General features: G+C 45.6%; 5 protein-coding genes and 1 long non-coding RNA gene across 7 annotated transcripts in view; 4 read left to right on the top strand and 2 right to left on the bottom strand.

Moving 5' to 3' along the window:
• Window position 1: 1 nt before the first annotated feature.
• si:ch73-54f23.4 (E3 ubiquitin-protein ligase TRIM39) lies at window positions 2–2659 on the bottom strand (the record flags this gene model as incomplete). The annotated part of the gene is made up of 4 exons (XM_025061455.1): window positions 2501–2659; window positions 2261–2356; window positions 545–1810; window positions 2–453 (listed from the first exon to the last, which is right to left on the bottom strand). Coding segments are annotated over exons 3-4 (474 nt in total), but the record flags the coding sequence as incomplete, so codon positions are not given.
• An 862-nt stretch (window positions 2660–3521) lies between these two features.
• On the top strand, window positions 3522–6157 carry ino80e (INO80 complex subunit E). Its single transcript, XM_008322815.3, is given in 9 exon segments — window positions 3522–3648; window positions 3914–3996; window positions 4087–4157; window positions 4235–4287; window positions 4390–4465; window positions 4642–4759; window positions 5019–5044; window positions 5046–5115; window positions 5519–6157. Coding segments are annotated over 9 exon segments (732 nt in total). The 5' UTR covers window positions 3522–3620; the 3' UTR covers window positions 5726–6157.
• Window positions 6158–7127: 970 nt separating this feature from the next.
• Window positions 7128–10401, top strand: LOC103387982 (uncharacterized). The gene is made up of 3 exons (XM_008322816.3): window positions 7128–7699; window positions 8011–8745; window positions 9411–10401. The coding sequence occupies exons 1-3, from the start codon at window positions 7406–7408 to the stop codon at window positions 9957–9959; spliced, it is 1578 nt and encodes a 525-aa protein (XP_008321038.1). The 5' UTR covers window positions 7128–7405; the 3' UTR covers window positions 9960–10401.
• A 467-nt stretch (window positions 10402–10868) lies between these two features.
• On the top strand, window positions 10869–21766 carry vars1 (valyl-tRNA synthetase 1). 2 transcript variants are annotated; one of them, XM_008322817.2, is made up of 29 exons: window positions 10869–11004; window positions 11731–12089; window positions 12170–12313; window positions 12554–12770; window positions 12854–12969; window positions 13364–13439; window positions 13555–13655; window positions 13736–13863; window positions 14677–14841; window positions 14927–15008; window positions 15081–15200; window positions 15332–15440; window positions 15524–15703; window positions 15823–15947; window positions 16052–16155; window positions 16262–16420; window positions 16643–16733; window positions 16836–16941; window positions 17037–17107; window positions 17581–17706; window positions 17798–17902; window positions 18338–18485; window positions 18667–18794; window positions 19006–19161; window positions 19879–20103; window positions 20314–20425; window positions 20833–21008; window positions 21343–21492; window positions 21578–21766. In XM_008322817.2, the coding sequence occupies exons 2-29, from the start codon at window positions 11733–11735 to the stop codon at window positions 21644–21646; spliced, it is 3846 nt and encodes a 1281-aa protein (XP_008321039.1). In that variant the 5' UTR covers window positions 10869–11004; window positions 11731–11732; the 3' UTR covers window positions 21647–21766. The 2 variants fall into 2 exon arrangements, with proteins under 2 accessions (XP_008321039.1, XP_024917029.1); XM_025061261.1 differs by lacking the exons at window positions 10869–11004; window positions 11731–12089; window positions 12170–12313; window positions 12554–12770 and having other exon boundaries at window positions 12890–12969; window positions 13364–13438; window positions 13553–13655.
• Window positions 21767–21772: 6 nt separating this feature from the next.
• abhd16a (abhydrolase domain containing 16A, phospholipase) overlaps window positions 21773–27466 on the bottom strand; it is a 9512-nt gene continuing 3818 nt past the window's right edge. The window contains exons 10-20 of the mRNA XM_008322819.2: window positions 27345–27408; window positions 26586–26635; window positions 26254–26377; window positions 26065–26169; window positions 25900–25963; window positions 25732–25788; window positions 24293–24355; window positions 24126–24202; window positions 23376–23474; window positions 23242–23288; window positions 21773–22742 (exon numbers count right to left, since the gene is read on the bottom strand). Of these exons, the coding sequence (XP_008321041.1) occupies window positions 22659–22742; window positions 23242–23288; window positions 23376–23474; window positions 24126–24202; window positions 24293–24355; window positions 25732–25788; window positions 25900–25963; window positions 26065–26169; window positions 26254–26377; window positions 26586–26635; window positions 27345–27408 (834 nt within the window). The 3' untranslated portion in view covers window positions 21773–22658. The remainder of the gene's footprint in view (window positions 22743–23241; window positions 23289–23375; window positions 23475–24125; window positions 24203–24292; window positions 24356–25731; window positions 25789–25899; window positions 25964–26064; window positions 26170–26253; window positions 26378–26585; window positions 26636–27344; window positions 27409–27466) is intronic.
• Window positions 24378–27466, top strand: part of LOC103387984 (uncharacterized) — a 5921-nt gene continuing 2832 nt past the window's right edge. The window contains exon 1 of the long non-coding RNA XR_522480.3: window positions 24378–24836. This is a non-coding gene — a long non-coding RNA (uncharacterized LOC103387984). The remainder of the gene's footprint in view (window positions 24837–27466) is intronic.

The following is a 27466-nucleotide window of genomic DNA, read 5'->3' as shown; positions in this document are numbered from 1 at the left end:
TGGTGAAGGTGTAGACGGGTGCCATGGTAACAGCGTTGAAGAAGGACACCTCCTCTTTCTCACAGTCTAAGAACACGCCGATGCGCTCCAGATGGAGCGACACGTTGACCCTGGTGGGCTCGGGGTCGGTGCAGGCCAGGACCTCTTCTCCCTTTAGTGCCAGGGTCCAAAGACCACTAGAGGTCCCCGTCGCCTTCATCTCCCCTCTGGAGACGTCCTCCCGGGCTACGCCCAACCTCCACGCCGTCTTACCGCCCACCTGCACCTCCCAGTAGTGTCGGCCCGTGGTGAAGCCCTGCCGACCCAGCAGGCAGTAGTAGTAGTGGAACCGTAGCGGGTTTTCCTGGCACTCCTGAGTGTCTTTAGTCTCATCAAACCACACGGTGGTGCAAGACGACGACAGGGACAGTTTAGGGTGAGCGGTCTCAGGGTCAAAGGTCACTGAAGTAATATCTGTGGGTCAACATATTTGGTCAGAAACGTGAGCTTCAGAGTCGTTTTTCAGACGAGAGTCGACGAGGAAACAGACGTCGTACTCACATACTTGGGTAAAGGCAGCTTTTCATGCGTTTCCATATCCGGTACTGGATGGGCCCCAAGAAGTGACTGGACCGAACCTCAGTGTCCACCTCCGCAGGGAGAACGAAGGTGACGTTAGACCTGATGTAGTCAAACACGAAGGAGAAGAAATGAAGTCACAGAACAAGTCCAGGACTTCAGGCACGAGCGGTTATTTAAAACAGTGACCAGTCATTTCATTAATCATGACATCATTATCTCAGAGGTCATTGATTGGACAGTTAGTGAGTAAAAAAAACACAGAGAAGGAAAAAAAACTTGCCTTTTTAAAATGTCTTGAATTTCCTGTAACGAGAAGAGAATCGTTTTGAATCGTTAAAATGAACTTCCTGTGTCATAACCACCATGAAAACACAGCCTGGAAACTAACGAAGAATCTGGTCGTGTTCGTCGTGTTAGTCGTGTTCGTCGTGTTCGTCGTGTTCGTCGTGTTCGTCCAGCTCCGTTTCCTCTCCTGGTTTTTAACACACTCTGCTGGTTGTCCTCTCACTTTTAAATGAGAAATTGATTTGGACTTGAAAACTGCTCAGTCAATCGGTGTCTACGTACGTGATGGAATAACAGCCAATCAGACGCAGCAGAAAGCACTGTCACCGTTACTCTGCACTGCAGTGCCTTTGAGCTACAGACTGCAGAGTCACGGTGTTTCAGCAGCTCCAGACACTGAAGTCCAACAAGACTCAAAGTACTGGACAGTATGATGTGTGAGGTGAGGTCCAATCAGGTGTCTCCAACTGACCATCACTCCTTTTATGGAATTAAAACTATTCTCGACAATATTGAAAATATCTATCGAAATAAATAAAAAATGAAGGAGTTGACTGAGTTATCTCAAAAAGTCGCTGGTCAGACCATGACACTACCCCCTCTAGTACAGTAGGTGGCAGTATGTGCCCTAATAACATTAGTTGTGACCCAGTATTAAACCCATGTGTCGGCGGCTAAGTGACATTCAGGTGCTGATGTTTTGACCCGGTCTCTAACTCCTCCTCACTCTGAGCAGCTTCGGACTCTCCTCCTCCTCGAACAGTTTGTTGCTCAGCACCGTGACGGCTCTCTCCAGGTCTTTGCTTTGCTCTGAGATCTTCTTCTCTCTGGCCTTCAGCTTCTTCAGCTGTTTTCGCCTCTCTCTCCTCAGACGCTCCACGTCCTTTCGCTCCTCCTCAAACAGGAAGCGATGGAGGTTCTGGAACTCGGCCGTCAGTTCTCGTTCCAGCTCATCAAACCTGTTCTGAACGGAGAGGGATATAAACCAAAGACGTTAAGGAGGAGAGGTGGGGGGGCAGTAGAGGGGGGCAGTAGAGGGGGGCAGCAGAGGGGGGCAGTAGAGGGGGCAGTAGAGGGGCAGTGGAGGGGGGCAGTAGAGGGGGCAGTGGAGGGGGGCAGTAGAGGGGGCAGTAGAGGGGGCAGTAGAGGGGCAGTGGAGGGGGGCAGTAGAGGGGGCAGTAGAGGGGGGCAGTGGAGGGGGGCAGTAGAGGGGGCAGTAGAGGGGCAGTGGAGGGGGGCAGTAGAGGGGGGCAGTGGAGGGGGGCAGTAGAGGGGGGCAGCAGAGGGGGGCAGTAGAGGGGGCAGTAGAGGGGCAGTGGAGGGGGGCAGTAGAGGGGGGCAGCAGAGGGGGGCAGTAGAGGGGGCAGGGAGTGAAGACAGGGAGTGAAGAGATGAGGAGTAAAAAGAAGAATACCTCGACTTCCAGTGAGTCTACGAACGTCCTCCTCTCTGCGTCCCTGCACTTGTCGGCCTCATGCTCTATTCTTTTAATAGCCTGGCCGAGTTTTAGCTGTTGACATGGAGACGCGTGAAAATACACAGAGAGAGAACGGAACAGAACGGAACAGAACACATATGGACAGGTGTCAGTCAGTGTGACAAAAAAAAAACAACAACCAGAAAGACAACGGCAGTGAAAAACAGTGGAACTTACCTTTAACTCACTGAGAATGTTTTCAATGCACTGGTCGTTGGTGGTCGGTTTGGAGCAGATTTGGTTCATCTCACTGTTCTGTTGAAATGTTTCAAAAAGGAGAAGACAAAGAAGCAGAGCGACAGACTGGAGCTGCCAGCAGAGCTCAGTGTTGGGACAGAGGACACTCTATTTCTGTCTGACAATGTGGATTGAAGCACAGTCAAATCTGGTAGTGGGGGGGGGGGGGGATAAAAGCAGCTGTTTTCCCCTGAGACAATATATAAATAAATACAAAGAGCAATATATATATATATATATATATATATATACATATATATATATATATATGTCTTCTCACATAATTATACATATATATTTCTGTGAGACTGATCTCTAATATCAGTGGGGAAAAAATAAATAATTGCAATAATGTAGTTAATCCACACACACTGATCTGGGCTTCGAACCAAGACTGGACTTTATATCTGCAGAGCTGAGGAGAGACTCTGCGGCTGTGAGTCAGCCCACCCACTGCACCCCCCTGTGGACTATTAAATTCACTGCACAGGTACAGGATATTCCAGATGCAGACCACAGGAGGTCTTACGTCACTGGTTTCACTGCAGTGTTTTATTGTTGTTTTTCTCTTTCCTAGCCTTCCTCCCTCCCCTCACTGACAGAGACACACGGGGTCCGGCTGTGGTGCCTGCATTAAGGCTTTGAGTCATCTGTACAAAAGTCCCTCATCCATAATTCACACAGCCGGGCTGAGTCTGTGGCTGATGGATGCACCAGTCCATACAGTAGAAGGAAGGAAGGAAGAAACAGAAGAGCAGGATTTTTAAATGTATTTATGTTTTGATTTATTTTATGTCACCCTCCTCAAAATATCCATTGTTTTTTCATTCCCTTAAAACGAAGCAGTCACGGTCAACAAAGTTGTTCAAAACACCTGACGGTAGATAATAACTACTGGAACTGTGTTCCAGCACATTAATTTTTTAATGATAATATTCAAACACGACTTGTAACTTCACATCAACGCCTCGTGACACAAAAACAAGTGTAATTCACAGACATAACGCAGGCCCCGCCCATCACGGCGCACAATATAGACGTCACGACGGTAAACAAGAGCATGTCGCGCAGACTGAATCAGCCCAGAGGTATCACCGGTGATTTTGATACATTTTGCTGAACGGTAGTTTTGTAAGACGTTAAAAATGTTTTCGACATAAACGCGACTGTTGTAGCATGTTTTATAAACCTCGGTGAGAGCCGCAGCCCGGTGTATTTAACACACTGTCGATGCTATTAGCATTAGCATCACGACAGAGTTCTCTGTTTTGTTACACGCCGTTTGAACGTGTGTTACAGACAGTTGTGTTGAACTTGTGTCTGTTTGTCAACTTGTCGTTTCTCTCCCGTCAGAAATGAACGGCCAGGCGGACGTGGAGGTCGACTACAAACGGAAATACAAAAACCTGAAGAGGAAATTAAAATTTCTAGTTTATGTGAGTGTGTTTATGTTTATGTGCACGTTTGTCCGTCTACGTGTTGACGTCAAACGTGTCTGTTCCTCACGACTGTGTTTTATATTTTAGGAACAGGAATGTTTTCAGGAAGAGCTGAGGAGAGCTCAGAGAAAACTTCTGAAAGTCTCCAGAGACAAGAGGTGACGTCACCACGTCAAAATATTCAACTTTAACAAAGTCGTTTCTCAACAACAAGCGGTTAATGTGTGTCTTTCAGTTTCCTCCTGGACCGACTGTTACAGTATGAGAGGATCGATGAAGACTCCACAGGTGTGTGTGTGTGTTTGTATATATATATATATAATATAAATGTGGTGTCTACTGCGCTGCCTGAATGGAATTCTTTAAATTTAAGTTTTAAATTTCCTTCAGACTCCGATGCCACAGTTTCCTCAGAGAACAGTGAGGCTGAAGGTCCCAGGGAACGAGAGAGAGATGTGGCAAAAAAGTAAGTCTGGAATATTTTCTGAACAGCTGAACAACTCTGTACCTTGGATTTATTTTTAGAATTTATTACAGTTCATTTTTGTAATTTTTTTTGTATTTGCAAAAATGTTTGTGCATGTGTAAAAATAAACACAAAACTTCAGTCCTCCCCCCTGTGTTTTTTCTTGTCGTCTTCAGGCGAAGAAGCAGCCCTGGAGCGTGTCTCCCTTCTTCTTCCTCCCCTCATCTCTCCCTGCTGTCCCGTCCCAGTGTCCCCCCCCTGCAGTCCTCAGGCTCTGGACCGTACCTCAACACTGTGAGCTTCCATCTCTGTGTATTTTATTGTGACGTATCCAGAGGCAGGAACTATTTTCTGTTGTCATTTTAAATTCGTCATCATTTATTTTAATTTGATCATAATTTTATTTAACACTTTGTCTCTGTGTATTTTTACATCATTGATTTTCTTTTCTTACATTCTTCATTTTTCTGTTGTTTTTTTTTTCTGTTTTGTGTGTGTGGGCTGACCTTGGCCTGTGGGTGTGTGTGGTCTTTGGCACACATGTTTTGGGCAGATGCCCTTCCCACCGGAGTATTTGGCTCCCGGCTGAACGATTGAAGAAAGAAAGAAAAACAAAGGCACCAAAAAACAAGAAGGAGCCTTCAGGGAAGGTGAGAGAGGAAAAACAAAAGACATGGATGTTGGCAGCGTCACCGTTAGAGAAACACAGGACGTTTTATTACACCTGTCCTGCAGTTATCATCAATGATTGGATTTATTATATTTTAATACACAAGAATAGTTAAATTAAAAAAGTCAAATCTGTTAAAAAATTGGGATATGGGGATTATTTTTTTATTTTCAAGTCTATAAAGTCTGCCTCTTTTTGACGTGTATTTATACAGCTGCGGGTGGTGGTAGGTTCATCCCCACCTACTGCCCCCTACAGGCTACATCTGTTGTGACTCCTAATCAAGACAAGAGCTGGTCAGACCGGCCCCTCCCTCTCTGTCTCTCACACTCGAGCCTCATGTTTTTGTTGAGACGCAGCATTTCCATCTCCTCTTCCTTCAGGTTGTTGCCTCAATGGCAGCAAATTACCCATCTGCCCCGGTGGCTCCAGCATCAGCCAGCAGCCCCTTCAGCTGGGTTCCCAGACAGATGCTGAGTGGAGACGCAGCGGAAGAGGACGGAGAGAGTGATTTAGACAGTGACCGAGGGGACGAAGACCAGGGGGAGGGGGACGAGGCCGAGCTCGTCATCGACATTCCTAATGAATGAGCCTGTGTCTGTCCATGAAGCAAGAGACTCTCTATGTGACTGGAGTTCACAACACCCCCCTGGTGGTCAATTGTTTCATAGCAGGTCTGGTCCCATCATCATTCTTGACTTATACTTGGATTTAAGAAATGAAATGATGTCAAAACTACGTTAGTTTTGACATAATTTCAAAACTAACGTAGTATTTAAGCACTGAACGGCTGAGACACGTACGTACGTCTGTCTGTACGTCTACTGCCACAGTGACGTCAAGAAGTCATGAAGTTCACACTCATCATTTCTGTGTAAAACCATGAACAACAAGGTGTGACTGTGTATTTTTCTGTGTAAATATGAATGAATGAATGAATGAACTGTTGAAATATCTTGACCTTTGTCCGACACCATTATTATGACTCTTCTTAAGTAAACAATTATTTTTTTAAATTTAAATTCTGCTGTCTGATTATGTCACAAGTCACATATATATGTATGTATTTATTTATTTATTTATTTTTTACAGCAATCAAACTAGTTTACTAGAGACTGACAGTTTCTGTCTGTCGACCAATCCTGGCTCCATTTTTTAGTCATTGATTTTTATGTTTGTCTTAGGCTGAAAACTGGTGATGTTTAAATGTGGTCAAAGGACAAAACTCCTGTCATAAAAAGGCCAAATGCTCCACCCCTCCCCACCCTAAAACTCTCATACCAGCGAATGCTTACCATTAAATATTTCTGACTGTAAATCTGACTGTACGTCAGCAGGTGGCGCTCACACGTTCCTTCGTACTTATACAAATGTTCTTAAATATTTGGCACATGTTGTTCCACGGACTCGACGGCCCGACAGAGGTGGATCCTGACAAAAGCCCTGAGGTTCAGCCGGGCTCATGTTTGCTCCTCCTCCAGGAGCCCAGAGCGGCGCTAGTTATTGTTCTGGTCATTTTAATCCATGCACTTGTGTGATAGGGTTACAGCTCAGTCGATGCACAAACACTTTTCACCGTCTTGTCCCGACAGGTCTGTGTTTCTGAGGAAGTCAGGTTGAAATAAAAAGACCAATCAGATTTAAGAATCACAGCCGACTGTGGGTTAAAGGTTACGGCTTCAACCAGACAGACCTCATGTCAGAGCTGCGTACAGACGGGATTTCAACCGACGGGTTTTCAGTCCGAGTTTCACTTCAAACAGCGTCAGCACATTCATGTACAGAGAATAATGGAGACAGGAACGTGTTTGTCCAGTGACGGTCTTTACACAGAGACCGCTGCTGGGGAATGCAGACCTGCAGGTACATGGGTACGATCCTCAATGGGTGTGTGCTCCTCGTGTTAAAGTCAAAGGTGTAACTGTAGAGAGGGGAGGAGGGAGGAACAGAGGGAGGGGTGAGGTGGAGGTGCACCCAGAAGGAGAGTCAAAATAAGAGGGTGGAACTGACAGGCGAGGTGAGGTTGTCAGGGAAATGAAGAGTAAGCAAGAAGGGAGCACAGCTGACAGACATGGTTGGAGTCAGAGTGGAGGAGGGAGCAGGCAGCAACTGAGGAGGAAACAGGCAGCAAGTGAGGAGGAAACCAGCCTCGTCCTCGGCCACTTTATCTTTCCCATCTATAGACGGAAGCTGCTGGATAATTCATAAGCCTCTTCCTGTGGCTGCGTGTGTGTCAGAGGGACGGCTCATCATCTACACCCAGCACCACCATGCTCCGTCCTGCTGCTGCTGCTGCTGCTGTGCTGCTGCTGCTAGCAGTGCTGGGCCCCGGCCTGTCACTTTCAGCTGATGACGGCTCAGACTTCAGCCGCTGCAGTCAGTGCTTCTACAAACAGACTCCACCTCAGAGCAGCTCTGCAGGAACGCTGCTGCGCCCACTCTGCCACAAACTGCCCACGGGGCAAATGTTTGCCACTCTGTCCAAACCAACTTGTGACACAGCCGTTTACTGCGCCTTTCATTCCGGGCATGGGCAGATGGAGGAGGAGGGGGGGCACCTGGAGGTAAGGACATGTTTGTTGTGAGATTTAAAGTGACAGTAACTGTTTTGGTTTGGTTTGATCTTCTGAGGAATTCTAGTCACTGCAGCAGAAACGTCTCTGTACTTGGAGACATTTCCCTGGAGAGATGGGAAATATTTGTTTTTCAAGATAATTATAATAGTAGTTTAATTTACACGTCACTGCTCTTCACCATAAGTGGCCAGTTCTTCATGACCAGCAACAATGAAAAGCTAACGTTTTAACATGGATAAGCAGGTATTGAACTGACACACTCAGGGCTGAGGTATTTCCTGTTTTGTTTTGTTTTTCAGCCAGAGGAAGTGGACGGTGTTAAAGTGGCGGCACCGTCTTTACTCAGAGGAGACGTTGGTTCATCTGGTCCAGTCCTGCCCACTGACCCCGGTCTGCAGCACTGGGACTTGACCCTCACCAATCTGTTTCAGTCCAGCATCAGGCCACAGTGCAGCACAGTAGGGGGCGATCTGTACATCCTGACTGGTGTGGGAGGTCTACAGACCGGGGGAGATGGAGATGAGTGTCAGACTGAGCCCCTGTGGTCTGCATTCTGCTGTGCCGCTCCAGAGGGCAGTAGTGGCTTCAGTGGGGGTCTGATCAGAGAGACAGGAGCCGAGGACAGACAGGTGAGCACCAGGGAGCTGCAGGAGCTGCTGGGAGTGGGCGAGATGTTCTCTGAAGGCTGTGGAGGAGCAGATGCGGAGGCTTTTGGAGCGCTCACCAGTTCATTCAACCAGGAGAGTACTGAACCTGCAGGACACAGAGAAACAGACGGTCCAGAACCAGTCCAAGAAAACCAGGCCCATGAAGAGTCAGCGGAGGCAGAGGGAGCAGCGAGAAGCCGTGAAGAACGGCCTGATGTCGCTCAGTCCACTCCTGAGTCAGAGTCTCCTGTGTCTTCGTCAGTGGAGGAACAGGAAACGGATGAAAATGCCACCAGTACCCTGGTGTACATTCTGTCCACGACCATGTCCATCCTCAAGGCCCCGCTCCAGCCTGTGGTCTCCACAGTCACACACCTCCCTGGACAGGTGAGGGATTTTCAGTCAAATTTGATTCATTTAAACAGAGTTGGTTCTCAACCGGTGATGTCATCAAAGTGTGCCAGCCAATAAAAAGAGACATAAATGTCTCCCCTCCCTCAGGACATGGATCGCTTGAAAATCAGTTACCAAAAAGTTTAGTTAAAACAAAAAAATAATATTAACAGCAAATGTCCAATTACTTGGTTTAATTATTGTAAAATTTCCAAGAATTCAATGTTTATCTTGGAGCACAGGACCTTCTGGTTCACTGCGACTCAATTTGGTTTTTTGTCAGTTACATAATTACATTTATTTTTTATCACTGCAGTCACAAAACAACACTTTTGAACATGAGGAGCAGTGGATTTAGAAAGAAAACAAATGTCAAGAAAACTATTAAAAACTATTAAATAATGGTTTGAAAAAAGAAAATTCAGACTCTGACTTGTGCAGATGAGTGAGCCTCAGTTATCCATATAACATTTGGAAATAGTTTTATTTTTGTTAAGTCAATTAAAAATATCCTCATTCCTGTCTATGGGAGGAGCAGCTGTAGGAATGAGGTGTGGTCAGCAGGGGGTGTCACCTCTGTGGGTAATAGTTTCTCTGCTGTCACTGTGTTTTTGGATTTTCTTTATTTCACTATTTTGTTCTTTTTTTTTTCCTTTCAGGTGAATTATGTTCTTCAGGAAGACCTGGGGGTTCTCTCTGCTCTGCCCGGTCACACCTTCTCTCTGCTCCACCTCTTGGCCTCTGACCTCTGCTCGTGGATTGGCTCAGCTGCAGATCTGCTGCTGGGTGTTGGAGAAACCGGCTTTTCCAACGTTTACTACTGCACCTCGTCCATGCTGGGGGCTCTTTTCAGCAGTTGTTACACGGGGGTGACCGGCCTGGGGACCCTAGCCGGTGACACAGTGGGGGTATTTGGTGAGGCATTAGATAATGGCTGGTGGGTGACCAAGTTCTTTGGAGGACGACTGTGGGACAACAGTGAGGGTTACGTCGTGAGTGTGGCTTCAGAGCTGGGGGGTCAAACTAAAGCTGTAGGTGGGGGGTTGTGGAAGTTGGTGTGGAGGTGTGGGAGTGGAGTTTGTAATGTCTTCCATCTTGGTGGGGGCATTATATTTGGAATCCTAGATTTGCTCATTGGCACAGTGAGTGAGGCGTTTGGACAGGAGTCGAGCAGCGAAGAAGGACTAGAGTCTGTACTGAAGAGTTAGGATGAGGTCACGAGTGAGAAATATATTCTTCAGGTTTGTTTTGTAACAAAACAATGATGCGTTAACGGTTTGGTGTCATTTTATGAATTCACTTTGATAAAATGACTGACACGTGTCCAATTTAACCTCATTTTTCAGTTGATCATAATGCACAATGTTTGTTTTCATCTCTTGATCACTCTAACACCCTCTAGTGGCACAAATGCGGCTCTTCAACAACAAGGCTTTGAACCAACAACCCTGTAACCAGTGAACAATAATCTACAGCACAGCCTTTCCAACTACTATACTATGATGATGTTACTTAACCCAACAGCTAAAAGCTTATTATAAAAAATACTGTATTTTAGAGCTTGTAGTACTGTAGTAAATCACACTGAGCTTCTGGAAAAACATGTTTTGTCTTGTAATTCCTGTGTACATTTGAATAAAGAGGTTGATGCCACGCTCTTGTAACATATTTTACATGACTTAGTGAATACTGTGGATGCTAGACAGTTTCAACCACAATTCTGTCAATTATAAATAATATGGAGAGATATAGCACTTAAAAAAGTTTTACTTAAAAAAGGGGTTGATTTAATGAAAGTTAATAAAAGTTTAGGCAAAGGTTTAAAAAATGTCTGAAATAGTAAGTGTTTAAATATTTTATAAAATAGTAATTAATGAAATTAAGTATAAAATATGTTATTAAATTCGTGAAAGTCGTTACTATTGTAAATAAGCTAGCTGCTTGTACTGCTACTATTTGTAGAAGCTCTATAGTACTACCGCTGTATCGCAACTATTATTTTCCTCAAATTCTTATATTTTAATTTTTTATTACTTATTATTATTATTTATTGTGGCTTGATAATGTTGTGTACTTTTTAAAAGAAAAAGAAGAAGACCTTTTGCCGATAATACTCACAATCTAACTTCCGCTAACAACCGGAAGTTGTGGGTTAAACCCGGAAGATTTCATTGCATCAGACTCAGAAGGCGGAGTGGACTCGTGTGCCGTGTAGGCTAACTTAAGCTGACGTCTGTCTGTCTTCATTTGAAGGTCTGGATATATTTTTAAACTTTGTCATTTAAACGGTGCGTTAACGAAACTTATTTAGAACAGCTTTAAAACGGTGATTTGAAGGACAGCAATACGCAAACGTTGTCGTTTGTCATAAACGTGACTTTAACTTTAATGCATTAGCTAAAGCTAACCGGCATGTTCGGCAATAATATTGAGAATTGCTGTCATCTCTGATCGACAAACTTTGCCCAAAGTCAGACAAACTGCATGTTAACTAAACTAGACTTCATTCAACACTTTGTTTTATGCATTTAGAACTTGAACTAGAAATATATATATATGTAAAGTTTAGTGTGTTACAGACGAGAAGGTAGAGAGAAGATGCAGAGAACAGGGAGAAATAGAAGACAATGATCCGCTGTGGCAACCCCTGAAAAAGAGACAAACCGAAAGGAAAAGAAGAATAGTCATTCTAGTCACATTTCTCTGTTAGTACACTGATAAACATCAGTATTTTCATGAGGTGTGTTAAAACATTCCAGTCACAATGGATTGTCTACAGGAAGTATGACGCCGTCACAAAGGTTTTGCTTTCAATAAAGTGTTTTTAATATTAGCAACTAAATTAATAATCATAACTAGATTAGGGAAATGCTCAGCTTAAAACAATCACTGACCAACATTGTTCAGTAGCTTTAAAATCCTAAACATTTTTGCTAATGGTTTCAAACGACGTTGACAGTATTTGTTATCATTCTCCAGGAATGGCCACTCTCTACGTGTCCCCTCACCCTGATGACTTCAGGAGCCTCCAGGCTCTTATAGCTGCAGAGTTTTGTACAAACCCTCGTCCTCGAATAGTCACAGAAGAAGCCCCTCCAGCTCTGAATGCATACAAATCCAGACCGACTCTGGTGCTGGGCTCTGGGGAAGGTGGCGCTGTCCTGAGTAGTACCAGTGCCGTCACCTGGTACCTGGCCTCTCAGGGGCAGAAAGCAGGACTGGATTCAAAACAACAGAGCCAGGTGTGGCAGTGGCTCAGCTTCGCAGACAACGAGCTCACACCAGTGTCCTGTGCTTTGGTCTTCCCTCTGATGGGATTTAAAGGCGTGGATAAGAAGGTGAGAGAACCGTCTTCAGGCTTCACTCATTTCTGTGATTTTATGTTGAGATAACTTTCCTGCTCATCTTCTGTTTCCAGATTCAGCAGAGCTCCCGTGCTGAGCTGCTGCGTGTTCTCAAGGTTCTTAATCAGGTGCTGGAACCAAAAACCTTTCTAGTGGGAGAGAGCATTACCCTGGCCGACATTGCTGTAACCGCAGCTGTTCTTCTTCCTTTTAAATATGTGAGTCTGCTGCAGAAAACCGTCTGTTTTTAACATCGTTAAACGAGTGAAAAGTCTTAGTTTGAGCAAAACACCATCATGAACAAAACTGAGATCTGAGTGGAATAAAATAGGAAAATAAAAGGTAATTAACCCATCAGTTCAGATCATAGTACTACTACGAGGAGTGTGTACAGGTACGTGCAGCATCTGTTACCAGTACACACCAAACAGCTTTTTAACATGTTGCTTTATTTTAAGGCCTTGGAGCCCACAGACAGGAAGTCACTGACCAACGTGACGAGGTGGTTCACGACCTGCATCAATCAGCCACAGTTCCTGAAGGTGTTGGGGAAAATCTCACTGTGTGAGAAAATGGTTCCAGTCACACCAAAGACAAACGCTGCCCCCGAGACTAAAGTCACCAACGGTGGTCCTACTGCTGAGGCTGCAGGCACCCAGGCTAATGGTGAAGAAGGTAGGGATTATGGGTAATCTTGTTTTTCTATTTGTGTGAAATACATCCTAATTTTTTCTGATCTTTTTTTTTTTTTGGCCCAGGTCCTCCAAAGACAGAAGCCCAGCTGAAGAAGGAAGCCAAGAAGAGAGAAAAACTGGAGAAGTTTCAGCAGAAGAAAGAGATGGAGGCAAAGAAGAAGACACAGCCCGCGGCAGAGGTAAACATTTTCCTTAACACACGATGAACATTACTTAAACCAGGGATTCCTGAAGGGTGCACAAGCTGCCACTAGGGGGTGCGCGAGGTTAAAAAATTGTGATGTTTGGATTTTTTTTTAAGTGGGATTCTTCCCTCACAATAACGACTTAAATAAATATTTTCTTTTGTAAGTTAAGTTAAATCAAAAGGTGACATTTTATTAATAAATAAATACAGGCTGTATATGTATGTGTTATGTGTTTTGGTCATTTGAGCATCTACAAACAGGCTGCCTTTATTAAAAAAAAAAGCTTGTTGACTTTTCTTTTTGGAGAAATGGGGGTGCGTGTCCTAAAAAGTGTGAGTCGCTGTCTTAGACAATTTGATTAAATCATTTTATGTTCCCTCTTTAGAAAAAGGCCAAACCTGAGAAGAAAGAGTTGGGAGTCATCACATACAACGTCCCTACTCCTCCTGGGGAGAAAAAAGGTGAGTGGAAAAATGTAACATTACAATCGAGAAGGTTAGAGTATAAAGAACTAAGAATCTGAGAGTGAGACACATGTAAATGTCTCCACTGTGTTCTGTGTCCCGGCGGAGTCAGACGTCGTCAGTCCTCTCCCTGACGCCTACAGTCCTCAGTATGTGGAAGCCTCCTGGTATCCATGGTGGGAGAAGCAAGGATTCTTCAAACCTGAATATGGGGTGAGATACTTCTCCCCCACTCCTCACATCAACAGATTCTCTTTTAATAATATCACATTAACATAACATTTGTTCTGCAGAGGACAAGCGTGAGCGAGGAAAACCCCCGTGGCCTCTTCATGATGTGCATCCCACCACCTAATGTAACCGGGTCACTGCACCTGGGTCACGCTCTCACCAACGCCATCCAGGACTCTCTGACCAGATGGTAAACACAGACTGACTCAGTCCATCAGGTCTGAAGTCCTTATTCATGTGTTTATGGATGGAACAGTGGATGAAAACCGCTGTTCTCAGATGATGGTACATTTACTATTGATGTCACTTTGGCTCCCTCTAGTGGCATACAACGGAAATTGTATTTATTTATTTTGAAAACGTAGTCTTCATATTCTGCCACAGGCTGACTGACAGTGTTAGTTTTACCGTCAGAAATACTTGACAGGAGGAAACTGTTGGAGTCACAGCGCCCCCAGCAGGAGTATTTCTAAATGACGGCAAGAGAATTACACTGAAGTTGAAGACATGTTTGAATATAAAATAGGACAAGATATAATCATAATCAAAGGCAGATATATGTATGTAAATATATGTAAATATGAAGGTTTAACATGCTTAATATAAACCCAAATACATCACTGTAAAAATACAAAAGTTTCACCAATTTGGCACAAAGACGAAACATTTTGTGCAGTGACATAGTTTGAGGGAGAATTTTTCTAAAGGTGGTACAAGGTGTAAAAAAAGTTTTAAATAAATTGTTATAAAGTTAAAGACTCAGTGTCTGTGGGAGGGTTGAATAATTTGAATACAGGTTTCTGTTCTTCCTCCTCCTCCGCTCCATCTTCAGGGAATTTAACTTTTCTGTTTTTATTGGATATAATTCTTTGTAAATGTTTTTAAAGTATCTTTGTTTTAGATATAAACCACTCAAAACTCAAATGTTTTTGTAATGTTAGGCTGCCCCCTACTGGGGTCAGGATCCCTTGCGTTAATACATTTTTATTGTTCTGTGTCCCAGGCACAGGATGCGCGGTGAGACCACTCTGTGGAACCCAGGCTGTGACCACGCAGGCATCGCCACTCAGGTGGTCGTGGAGAAGAAGCTGAAGAGAGACAGGGGAATGAGCCGCCACGACCTGGGCAGGGAGAAGTTCATCCAGGAAGTGTGGAAGTGGAAGAACGAGTAAGACGTCGGAGACGTCGGCCTTAAAGTCTGCAGCAAAACCAAAGAAATGAACACACACTCAAACTCTGGTCTCGTGTTTCAGAAAAGGAGACCGGATCTACCACCAGCTGAAGAAACTGGGCTCCTCCATGGACTGGGACAGAGCCTGCTTCACCATGGACCCCGTGAGTTTCCTCCACTTCACACTCTGTCTTTCAAAGTGTCTCCGTCTTCCTAACCCGTGTCCTCCGATCCAGAAACTGTCCTACGCCGTCCAGGAGTCCTTCATCAGACTGCACCAAGAAGGAGTGATCTACAGGAGCAAGAGGCTGGTCAACTGGTCCTGCACCCTGAACTCTGCCATCTCTGACATCGAGGTCAGGAGACCGTGGGGTCACCTGGAGGGGGGGTGGGGGGGGTAGAGTCACTGATACTGCACTAAGACTGCTATACTACACCATACTACAATACTACACCAGACTGTACTACATGTTGTTGTTGTTCTCAGGTGGACAAGAGGGAGCTGACGGGCCGGACTCTGCTGCCCGTCCCTGGTTACACAGAGAAGGTGGAGTTTGGAGTCCTGGTGTCGTTCGCCTACAAGGTGGACGCCTCAGGTGTGTCACCGGTGGAGGAAAATGAAACGTGTTGTATGCTGCCACCTGGTGGCTGTCTTTTATTAATAGTCACTGTTCCTCAGATGAGGAGGTTGTCGTGGCAACCACTCGTATTGAGACCATGCTGGGCGACACGGCGGTGGCCGTCCACCCCGCTGACCCCAGGTACCAGCATCTGAAGGGGAAGATGGTGCAGCATCCCTTCTGTGACCGCAAGATGCCCATCGTGATGGACGAGTTCGTGGACATGAGCTTTGGAACAGGTAGGCGTCGTTACGCCAGAGTGATTACGGTCATTAAAGTGGACCCCGCTCCCTCATTAGAGCCTCGTTTCTCTCCCGTTTGTAATATTTCCCGTCTCTCTGCGCTCGTTCCCAATCAGGTGCCGTCAAAATCACTCCGGCCCATGACCATAATGACTACGAGGTTGGAGAGCGGCACAATCTGGCCTTCATCAACATCCTGGACGAGAACGGCCTGCTCATTAACGTCCCCCCTCCCTTCCTGGTGCGTCGTCTCATTACCTCCTCCTTATAACAAATGTTTTCTTTCTTTTTTTTGTCTCCCAGGTGGAGTTTGATTTGATTTTCCATTTCTGCCTCTTCTATCAGGGAATGAAACGATTTGAGGCCAGGAAGGCGGTGCTGCAGGCTCTGATGGACCGAGGCCACTTCAAAGAGATCAAAGACAACCCCATGGTGGTTCCAGTCTGCAGGTGAAGTCCAGGTCATGGACAGAAGTGAGAAAAATAAACAAAACTTTATTTATTTATTTATTTTTAAACGCGTCTTTTGTTCTGTACTCTGCCTCCACACCGTCAGTCGTTCCAAAGACATCGTGGAGCCTCTGATGAAGCCACAGTGGTACGTGAACTGCAGCGACATGGGCAAACAGGCGGCTGATGCCGTCAGAGAGGGACGGCTGAAAATCATCCCCGAGCACCACCTGAAAACCTGGTTCAACTGGCTGGACAACATCAGGTTAGTCCGAGTAGATATTCTGAAAGGTGTTGGTGACATGACTTTATCTGTTCATATATGTACACATACATACATACATTTATACATATATGAATACATAGTGAATGGACAGTGGAATTATTGGAAGTAAGTATATCAGTGTATATATATGTGTGTGTATATATATATATATATATATATGTGTATATATTGACAGGGTTGGTTCTTCTCTGGTCTCTGCAGGGATTGGTGCATCTCTCGACAGCTGTGGTGGGGTCACCGTATCCCAGCTTACTTTGTCACCGTCAACGATCCCTCTGTGAAACCAGGAGAGGTGAGGAGCAGACGTTGTTCCTCTGTTGATCTCCTCAGACTCCTCCTGCTGTGTGTCCTCCTCTAACTGCTCTCCTCCTCCTCCTCCCTGTCCGTCCTCTAGGACGTAGACGGTCATTACTGGGTCAGTGGAAGGACAGAAGAGGAGGCCAGAGAGCAGGCGGCCAAACGCTTCAACGTCTCTGTTGACAAAATCAGCCTCAGACAAGGTGATCCTGGATGATCCTGGTCCAGATGACTGTAATCTGCTACATTTACGCCACGTTTCTTTAATATTTATTTTAAATTCACTCTTGTGTTTCAGACGAGGACGTTCTGGACACCTGGTTCTCCTCTGGGATTTTCCCCTTCTCTATTTTTGGATGGCCAAATGAGGTAAAAAAAAAACTGTTCTGATGTTGACTTCTGTACAGTATTAAACACAGCTGCTCCGTGAACCACAGCTTTGAACCACACATTATATTTTATATATTTATATATATTTTCATGGTGGGTTGTGACCGGCTGGTATCAAGTTAGAGAGAACAGTAGCTAACAGAAATGTCAGAAAAGTATTTGTAATCTGTTTAGTTGAACAGAACATTGATCACAGGAATTGAAGAAAGAGACACACAGAGATCTACTAACTTGTTTTAGCTTTTATAGCTTTTACAGTTATATTTATGTATTATATGTAGTTGTGTCTGCTGCCCCCTTGTGGAAGAATATTTCATTGATCTGTCTTTCAATGTTTCATGATAAACAAAGACAAATTATTTGCAGTAAATAAATAATCGACCAGTTAGTGCATCGTTTTTAATTGGTTTATATTTTCAGAAAAACATTTGTGTTTTTAAACTTTCCCTCAGTGTGAAGATCTGAACGTCTTCTACCCTGGGACTCTGCTGGAGACCGGCCACGACATCCTGTTCTTCTGGGTCGCACGTATGGTGATGATGGGCCTGAAGCTGACGGGAAAGCTGCCCTTCAAAGAGGTGGGGCGTGTCCCGCTGTCAGACCCCGGCTGTGGCGTACAGCTCCACCTGTCAGTCTGTCAAACTGAGGCGTGAATTCCTTCATCCGTAGGTTTATCTTCACGCCGTGGTGAGAGACGCCCACGGGAGGAAGATGAGCAAATCTCTGGGCAACGTCATCGACCCGCTGGACGTCATCATGGGGATCTCCCTGGAGGTAACGTCTGCTCACGATTTACCACACCGCTGGTTTGACTCTCACGTAGCTCGCTGCTTTGTGCCCCATGTGGGGCGTCTGATACATGGTCACCACCAGTTACTGCCCCCTGGAGGCCCATATTCTTACGTTAGCTTTATTAAGCAGCCGTTTCGGCCTCCAGCCATCTTTTATTGAGGTCATCAATCTCTTCACCAGCTGCTCAGTCAGAGATGACACAACTGTCCTCTAGAGGGCACTGAAGGACCTGTAGGAAACTGCACCTGAGCTGTAACCTTTTCTACTACGTCTTTTGATCAGGCCTATAAATACAAGAGGCTTTAGAGTACTGTGAAGTACGTGGTGTGAATACTGAGCGGTGTGAATACTGAGCGGTGTGAATACTGAGCGGTGTGAATACTGAGCGGTGTAGTTTGGCTGCGGTCTGTCCTCCAGGGTCTTCATGCTCAGTTGATCGAGAGCAACCTGGATCCTTTAGAGGTGGAGAAGGCGAAGCAGGGACAGAAGTCGGATTATCCAAATGGAATCCCAGAGTGCGGCACAGATGCTCTCCGCTTCGCGCTGTTGTCCTACTGTAGTCAAGGTGAAGTTGTTTGTCCTGTTTTTTTTTTTCTTCTCTAACAGCCTGAAAATCTGTTTTGAATTCACACCGTGTACGGACACAGACTGGGAAATAACAGCAGCTCACGTCTGAGTCTGCTCTAACAAAGGCTGTGTTTAAATGTTGACTGAAATGTCACCGTCTTCCTCCTGGGCTCCCACAGGCAGGGACATCAACCTGGATGTCAACCGCATCCTCGGCTACCGTCACTTCTGCAACAAACTGTGGAACGCTGTCAAGTTTGCCATGAAGACTCTGGGAGAGAACTTTGTTCCTTCAGAGAAAGCCCAGGTGAGACCAGGGCGGGGGATGAAAGGCAGGAAACACGACTGCTTCATAAAACCTTTCTTTTTTTTTTTTTCTAACATTCATCTGGTGACAGGAGGAGAAGCAGATTTTATAGTCAACTCTTTGTCTGGTGTGAAGTTCTGCTCTGGTGCAGCTCGTCTTGTTTTGTCGTGGAGTTAACTGAGTAACTTTTTCTTCTTCGTCTCACTGTCAGCTGTGTGGAGAGGAGAGCGTGTCGGACCGATGGATTCTGTCTCGACTCAGTGCTGCTGTGGCCTCGTGTGACGCCGGCTTCAAAGCCTACGACTTCCCCAGCATCACCACCGCCGTCTACAACTTCTGGCTGTACGAACTGTGTGACGTTTACCTGGTGAGAAACTGAAGTGTCTCCTGATCTGTCCTCTCCTGATCTGTCCTCTCCTCATCTGTCCTCTCCTCATCTGTCCTCTCCTCATCTGTCCTCTCCTCATCTGTCCTCTCCTGATCTGTCCTCTCCTCATCTGTCCTCTCCTGATCTGTCCTCTCCTCATCTGTCCTCTCCTGATCTGTCCTCTCCTCATCTGTCCTCTCCTGATCTGTCCTCTCCTCATCTGTCCTCTCCTGATCTGTCCTCTCCTCATCTGTCCTCTCCTGATCTGTCCTCTCCTCATCTGTCCTCTCCTGCTCCTGATCCCGTATCAATCTCCTCAGTCATTGATCAGTTCTTGATTTTTTCCAATATTCCTGGTGTTGGTTCATGTTCTTGTTCTTTTCTTTCTCCTCTAGTGATTCCAAATGTAGATCCATCTGTTCCAGAGTTAGGAACTGATGTTCAGATGGAACAGCAGCAGAGTCTTTTATCCAAATATATATATATCTTATCGTTACCCCTGTATCGTGTATCGTATCGACAGACTTTCCTTCATCGACACCTACTAACTCCTACAGAGTCGTAGTACTCCTACAGCCCCGCCCCTTCCTGCCCCTTCCTGCCCCTTCAACTGCATCAAATCTGACCCTGGTTCTCACATGCAGCCCACGTCCTTATTGTATGGGTCAGACCAACACGGTGACTGGTCCACTAACCATCACTTCTCCAAATCACCAGGAAAGCGTGAAGCCAGTGTTTAACAAAGCAGTGGAGGACGACAACAGTCGGAGACAGGCGGCCGTCTGCAGACAGACCCTCTACACCTGTCTGGACGTCGGTCTGCGCCTCCTGTCCCCGATGATGCCCTTCGTCGCAGAGGAGCTGTACCAGAGGCTGCCGCGAAGACGACCGCAGAGCGACGCCCCCAGTGTCTGTGTCACCCCCTACCCCGAAACAGAGGAGGTGAGCGACAACGACGACAACAACAACAACGACGACAACAACGACGACAACGACAACAACGACAACGACAACAACGACGACAGAGTTGTCTGTTAAATCAGAACCAAATCATTCTGGACTTGGTGGAATGTTCTTTTTTTTCTGTTTGAAGTGTTGAGAGTGTTGAGTGTTGACGGTGACGTTGGTTCTGTGTCCTGGTTCTTCCATCAGTTCTGTTGGCACAGTGAGGACGTGGACCGGGACATGGACTTTGTCATGACTGTGGTCAGGACCATCCGGTCGCTCAGGTCCGACTACAACCTGAACAAACTCAGAACAGACTGTAAGACCACACACACACACACACACACACACGACTAATTACGTTTTAAGACATTTGTTGGAAACAGTTTTTGTGTGTGAAGGTTAAAATGTTAACATTTTTAATCTGATTAAGATTACAAACTAATAAAAAATTAAATTTCTGTTTTTCTAAATAATTTATTATAAGGTGTTAAAGACTGTAATATTCAGAGAATAATTAATTAAAAAACTTTAATGTTTAAAACGTTTCCAAATCTTTAATAGTTTATTTTATTGATGTTCTGATAAAACACAGAAATATATTCTCAGAGTTTGTGACTTCCTGCAGAAACAAAAACAAACGACCGTGTATTTACTTCATCCCTCTGAGTATTCTGTGGGTCAGATACTGCAGTACTTCCTGACCTGGACTCTGTTTCTCTCCAGGTTACCTCCAGTGCATCGACTCGGCCACGGCCGCTCAGGTCCAGACCTACAGTCTGCAGATCCAGACCCTGACCTACTCTCAGACCGTGGTTCCTCTGACGGCCGACCAGTCCGTCCCAGAAGGCTGTGCTGTGGCCATGGCCTCCGACAGGTGCACCGTCAACCTGCTGCTCAAGGTGAGGCCCACGGGTCTGCCCCGGGACCCCGGGACCCCGGGACCCGGACTAATCTGGTCCTGGTTCACGGCAGGATTTTATTTATTATTATTATTTAGATAAAAAACAAACCAGCGGTTCTCAAACTGTGGTACCGCTGCTGGTACTTGGGCTCCCTCTAGTGGTAAGTGTGTTTATTGGTTGGTGCACAGAAGTGCATTTGTGTATTTGCATAACTTTTATACATTTTCTTTGTATACTGTACTGCTGTGTACTACCACAATACTACCATGATACTGGTGGTACTGGGAGAGACGGTTGTTTTCGTTGACTGTCGTCCTGAACTCCGTTCCAGGGTCTGATTGACGTGGAGAAGGAAGTTACAAAACTGATGACGCGGCGAGGAGACCTGGAGAAACAGCTGGAGAAACTGAGGGAGAAGATGGTGAAGAACGACTACAAGGAGAAGGTGCCGCTGAAGGTGCAGGAGCAGGATTCTGAGAAGGTGGGCTACGTTAATTACCCTGACGATGTGTCGCCTGTCGACGACGCCAGGTCCAGGTAAATAAATAATCTTCTTTTCTATGCAGCTGCGTCAGAGTCAGACTGAACTGGAGAAGGTGAAGGAAGCTGTGGAGAACTTTAGGAAAATGATGTAATCACCCCCACCCCCCAGAGTGATGATGTCACTGCTTTAATTATCTCCTGTCAAATTAGAGTTCATTTACATTTTACACTGCAGTCTGAGAGTGAAGGGAATAAAACTTCAAAAACCAAAATCATCGTTTTGTGAATGGTTTTATTTGTTCAGGTGACAAACAGATGAGTTTTTATCCCTTATGTCAGAACGGTTCTACTCAGCACATTTGATAGAACGTTGAGGAACAAAATAGTCACAGAAAAACAACATGACAAGGTTAGAGTTTAGCTGCGTTTTAACGAGGAGAGTCTCCGTGACCGATGATGTCATCAGAGGATTTTATTTACAGCGAGAGTCGGCGTTTGACTCAATTACATCACGTCCCTCGACTTCACGTCCCTCACCAACCCTTCAGGTGGAGTACACAGTGACAACACGGTTGATTGGCCAGAATTTACCCACAATTCCCAGTTGGTTAAAGGCTGCACCAGTGTGTGGCCAGTCAAACAGTCTTACTGAGAAAAGACTTTAAAATCTAAACACAAAAACTTTGTTCCCACTCCTCCTCCCCTGTAGGTGGCACTGTCCCATATGTAAAGTCCCAGACTGTGTGGTGGTTATTATTTTACATTAACTTAACATTTAGCCACAAACATAAGTGAGTTTGACTTTGGGATTTAAACTTCCAGAGTCTGACTGTCAGATGCACCAACCCCCCCCCCCAGATCACCACCACACCCATACACCACCATACACCACTAGTGTCTTGTTAAATGAGGACGTTTGTCTGTCTCTTCATGGACTAAAGTATTCCTAAGACTGTCCCTGAATACTCCACCTTCAAGAAGACCAGGTCGACGACAGGACAGGCGTCGGTGGAGCTCCACCCAACACCTGTCTTCTACTACATCTTCACTACACAGGAATTTAATTATGTCTTTGAGGAGGAAATTACCAGACACTGACCCCCCCCCCCCCCCCCCCTCCTGCTCCGTGGTTCTTCCACTCAGCCTTCCTCCTCCTCCTCCTCCTCAGAGTCTCCAGGGTGAGTGAAACTCCGAGGCCGGCAGAGGAGTGCAGTGTGTTGTTTCAAAGTTTCTCATGTACTTTCGTGCCTGGGAGACAGACAGAGGGAGAGAAAAGACGGTGAGACGGGGGAGGTGTGGGAGGGCACTGGACAAAAAGTGCAGCGTTTGATTATATTAGGTTTGCTGCGTCTGGCCGCCTGCCCACAGCTCTCTGGCAGCTGCAGCAGGTTTTACAGGGCGGTGAGTAAACACCAGCTCAGAGCTGGTTACCAGGGGAGCTAAAGGATAGCATTAGCCGTAATGGACGGCACTCCTCCTGCCTGATGTTAAATGACTTCAATAAGCTGAGCACGGTAAAATGTATTACAGCAGTCAACCTGAGAGCACAGGTGGGCCGGTAACCACGGCAACCAGGAGAGTGTCTCTCAGCGTTAATGATGTCTGTGAGCAGCGAGAAGACGACGAAAGACAAACGTACAGGAGGAGAGGGGTTCTAGTCTGAGAACTGGAGGGAAAATAGACGAGTAAAGAGGGAAGTGTCTGAGTGGTGGGGGGGGGGGATGATGGGGGGGGACAATTTCCTCACCAAGAAGAGAGCCAGCTGCCGCCGTCCCTCCATAGCCATGTCCTCACCTGGTAACAATGACAGAGTGAGTGTTTAACATGTACAGGGCAGACGATGGGGGAGGGAGGGTGAGGGGAGTTGAACCCCAGACCTACCAACAGTCCATGGAAACAGAACGTCTTTGTCAGCCTGGTACGACTGCAGCACAGACACACACCAGTCGTCGTCCACTTCATACGCACTGTAGACGGTCGCTGCCGAGAGAGAGGGGGGAGAGAGAGAGAGAGAGAGAGAGGGGGGAGTCAAACTCACTGGACCTGGATCCTGACCACAGGGCTGCTGGTCCAAATCCCGGAGCGTAACACAGGGTAATTACATTTGATACTTTTAATCTGGGACAGTTGTTCTGTTGAAAAACAGTTTTAATATTTTGTAGATTTAATCTGAGACTAAGTTACTAGTTAGTCTGAACCAGACGTACTCTGTGTGTGTGTGTGTGTGTGTGTGTGTGTGTGAGAACTGAGTGTTGACAACTTTGCACCAATACAACACACGTACTACTGCAGTATTTCCCCTACACTGACTCAACAGCAGGCGCTGCAGTTCAACTCTCACCCCATCATTAAAGTCAGGACTTTAGCTGTTTCTAATTTTACAGTGTAAACCTGGGGGAAGGAGGTGGGAGGTGAGAGGGTGGAGGGGTGAAGGGGTGTTTCTCTGTTCCTGCCTCAGGTTTATGGAGAAGTAAAGACAAATGTGAACCAGCGCTGACTTCCTGTCACATTCAGACTTTCTACACAGAGCCTTACTTCATTAGTACTTCATTAGTACTTCATTAGTACTTCATTAGTACTACATGTACTTGTACTCTGTACTGTGTGTACCTGGTATTACAGTAAACCTACCTTCTCCTAGTGGGTTAGTGGCTCCCAGCCAATGTCTGACGGCTCTGACTCCTTCGTCTGTCATTATTTTAGGATACCTGGACATCGAGGTGACATCATGGTGACATCATGGTGACATCATCATCGTGTACAAACATCCACTGTGACCGTCTGGTTCTGGGACTCACCTGAACTGCAGCAGTCTGAGCAGGAGGTCGTTGCCTCTGTTGGACATAACGTCCTCTGGACCCCTGAGGACAGGACGCCAAAAGGTGATTGGACGGGAAACCGTCATTAGAAATTCATGAGAAAAATACTTGATCAAATATTGACTAAATACTGATATGTTTTGATTTTAAAAAAACCTTTTGTTTTCTTGTTTTTGTTTTTATAGTAGTTTAGTTTAGAGAAACTTTTATTTTTGTAGACTTTTCAGGAAGTTGTTAGTGTAGCGTGCCGTTTAACTTGACCACGATGATCAGCTGTGAGTCTACGTCCTATCAGCCAATCAGAGTAGAGCTTTTCCTGCCGCGCTTCCGTTCCGAAGTTGAACAAACAGTCAAACAGGAAGAGCGAACGTGGAGCTGAGGGAGGCGAAGTTGATGTGAGCCGTGACTTGGAGTTATCCTCCGAGCATGAAGATATTGTGGAGAAGAAAAGTTACCTAACGTCGGTGGTGTGGCGGTACTCTGGGAATCTACGAAGTGACGTGGAACGAGGCCGGTGAACACGGTATGTTTGCGGTCGGTGCCTCCACAAAACACCAACACAAAAACAAATATGTTTCATCATCTGAAAAACGACCAACCGAGTGATTAGACGGACAGCGTGACGATAAGAGCGGGGTCTTCACTTCCTGTCACTGCTGTCACTTTAGCACAAGTTCGTGTAGCATTAGCAGCTAAACCACTGCTAGCAGCGTCAGCCGTGTCTTTGGAGTCTGTTCACACACGCGACAGCATTTAGTCCAGTTGAAGACGTGATGCCTTTAAAGTCAGCGGAGAAAGTTGGATTTCAGCATTTAATCAAAGTATCGGAGCCGAGGTACGAAGTCCCCGGCAGAAAATACTTTTTGACGAATATAGAGGAAGACCGGAGACTGGTGTGACGATTTTAAATACGTTTCCGTGTTTGTTTTATTCATCTTTGTTCTTCTTTTATAAGTTAAAATGTTGGGTTTACTGTTTGAAGTATTGACCATTAGGAGTGTTGTTGTTGTTGTTGTTGTTGTTGTTGTTGTTGACAAAAGGTGTTTGATCATTAAAACTAGCTCATCTGTGTTGTTACTATAGTTGATGTTGAACATGTTTACATTTTAAGGCAACTTTATTTTGAGGACTACACACCTGTAAAAACGTGTTGTTGACATTTTTCTAAGTTCATCTGATTTAATTTGCTTTGTTACTCACATGTTAATAAAACATTGAACTAAACTGCAGTTTCTTCAGTTTTCTGTGCAGACGCATTGTTTAGAGAACGAAGGAGAATGAAAAATATACACTGGTTTTTTTACGCAGCCATAGTTGACATACATAAAAAAGACAGTAAGGTAAATCTTTGGCATTTTGAGCTGTGATGTTTTAGATGAGGTTGTGGTAACAGTGAGTGCTGGGCTGTAGAGACTCACGTGGTTGTGATGATTTCATCTTTGGTTCTCCTGATCAGCAGGACTGGACCCTGGTACCTGCAGGACCAGGAGCTGTGTTAGTCACCTGGTGCAGCTGCAGTGAGTTTACATACCAGAATACTGCACGGCCATCCACAATGTAGTGTTTCTAGACCTCAGCCCACTCACTTGAGGAGCTGCTCTGCGTTGTTCAGATTCACATACTGTCTGACTGTGTGCTGCACCAGCGGCCCTGGTGGAGAACAGAGGGATTGCAGTTGTAGCGACAGCAGTGGTGTTTAACAAAACATCAGTGAACTGAGTATATAAAAAGCTGAATGCTCAAGCACTCACTCCAGCTGTCGGGCATGACCTTTAGGGCCAGAGGCAGGAGGTCATCGAAGGAAGCATCCAGAACCAGAGCTTGGACCTCTGGGTACGACATGGCTGCCCAAGTTGCTGAGAAAGGGAGATCATTTGAACCAAACCACAGGACAGAGTTCCAGTGAAGTGAATGAAATGTCTGTGTTGCTGATGTCGTACCTGTGAATCCTCCAATAGACCAGGCAAAGATGACGATGTCACTGAGCTGGAAGCCCAGTTTATGAACAGCAAACTGGATCACTACGTCCATGGCATTGGCCTCGTTCTGAGGAAAGGGTACGCCCTGAGAGAGACAGTCAGACAACAACGGTCAGACAACAACGGTCAGACAACAACGGTCAGACAACAACAGTCAGACAACAGGGGAGTCAGTGATGGTCAACGTTAACAGCCACTCATTCCAGCAGGTGGTGCTGTCTCTGCTCTGACTGCAGGCTGATGCTGCTGGAGCTTCACATCAAGTTCCAAAAACAAAAACAACGGCTGCTTACTGTGCTGCCTCCAAAGCCAGGGTGGTTCCAGCCCAGGACAGAGTAGCCCCCTGTGGAGATCACGTCAACAAACAGATCAAGAATTACAATGAAAAATGGCTGAAGTGACAACAGTACCGACTGTAAACAGATGTGGAGCAGAGTTGGCTGTAGAAACTGAAGTCTGTGGGAAAATGACACTTTGTACCTTTTGGATTTTTCTTTTCTACAAAAGAATATTAGGGCTATAAGTTGTAAATGTAGATGATAGTCAGAGAGAGGCTGGAGAATACTGCAAAGTTATGAACATTGTTCTTATAAAATAATGACCAGTAATTGTTTGACAAACATTTGGACTTTATTCTCACAAATGTATCACTTTTTTAAACTATAACTTAAACAAATCTGACTTGATGAAATCATGAATTTAACAACTAATCAATATCCGAGCTGTGATGAGTTTCTCCTTCCAGCAGGTCAACATCAACCTCTGTAGTCAAGCCTGACAGCTAACTGAATTCTAGAGAATTCTACAGCGCCACCTCTGGATGCCTGATGCTAACTTAACCAGACAGCCAGGAGGACAAGAACAGCTGCAGTACCACAACAACAACTACCCATACTGCACTGCAGTGAAGGTGTAAAGAACTCCAGTGGGAATAAAGGATTCTCTTTGAAATCACAGTGAGCTTGACGTTTGGTACTTTTCATTCTCAATAAACTGCTGTAAATACAGTCACAAACAAGAATATTTAGGTGTAAGAGCAGAGGTTCCCTCACCCTCCAGTGGAGTGTTCATGCAGCCCACTTCATAGAAGCCCGCGTTTCCTTCACAGCAGATGACCTGCGACAGAAGTCATACACCAGGTGAAGACAAACACAACACCAGGTGAAGACAAACA

Source organism: Cynoglossus semilaevis, chromosome 13 (assembly GCF_000523025.1).
Source record: "Cynoglossus semilaevis isolate Cse_v1.0 chromosome 13, Cse_v1.0, whole genome shotgun sequence".
NCBI classification, from domain to species: Eukaryota; Metazoa; Chordata; class Actinopteri; order Pleuronectiformes; family Cynoglossidae; genus Cynoglossus; species Cynoglossus semilaevis.
This window is presented reverse-complemented; position numbering and strand designations above follow the sequence as displayed.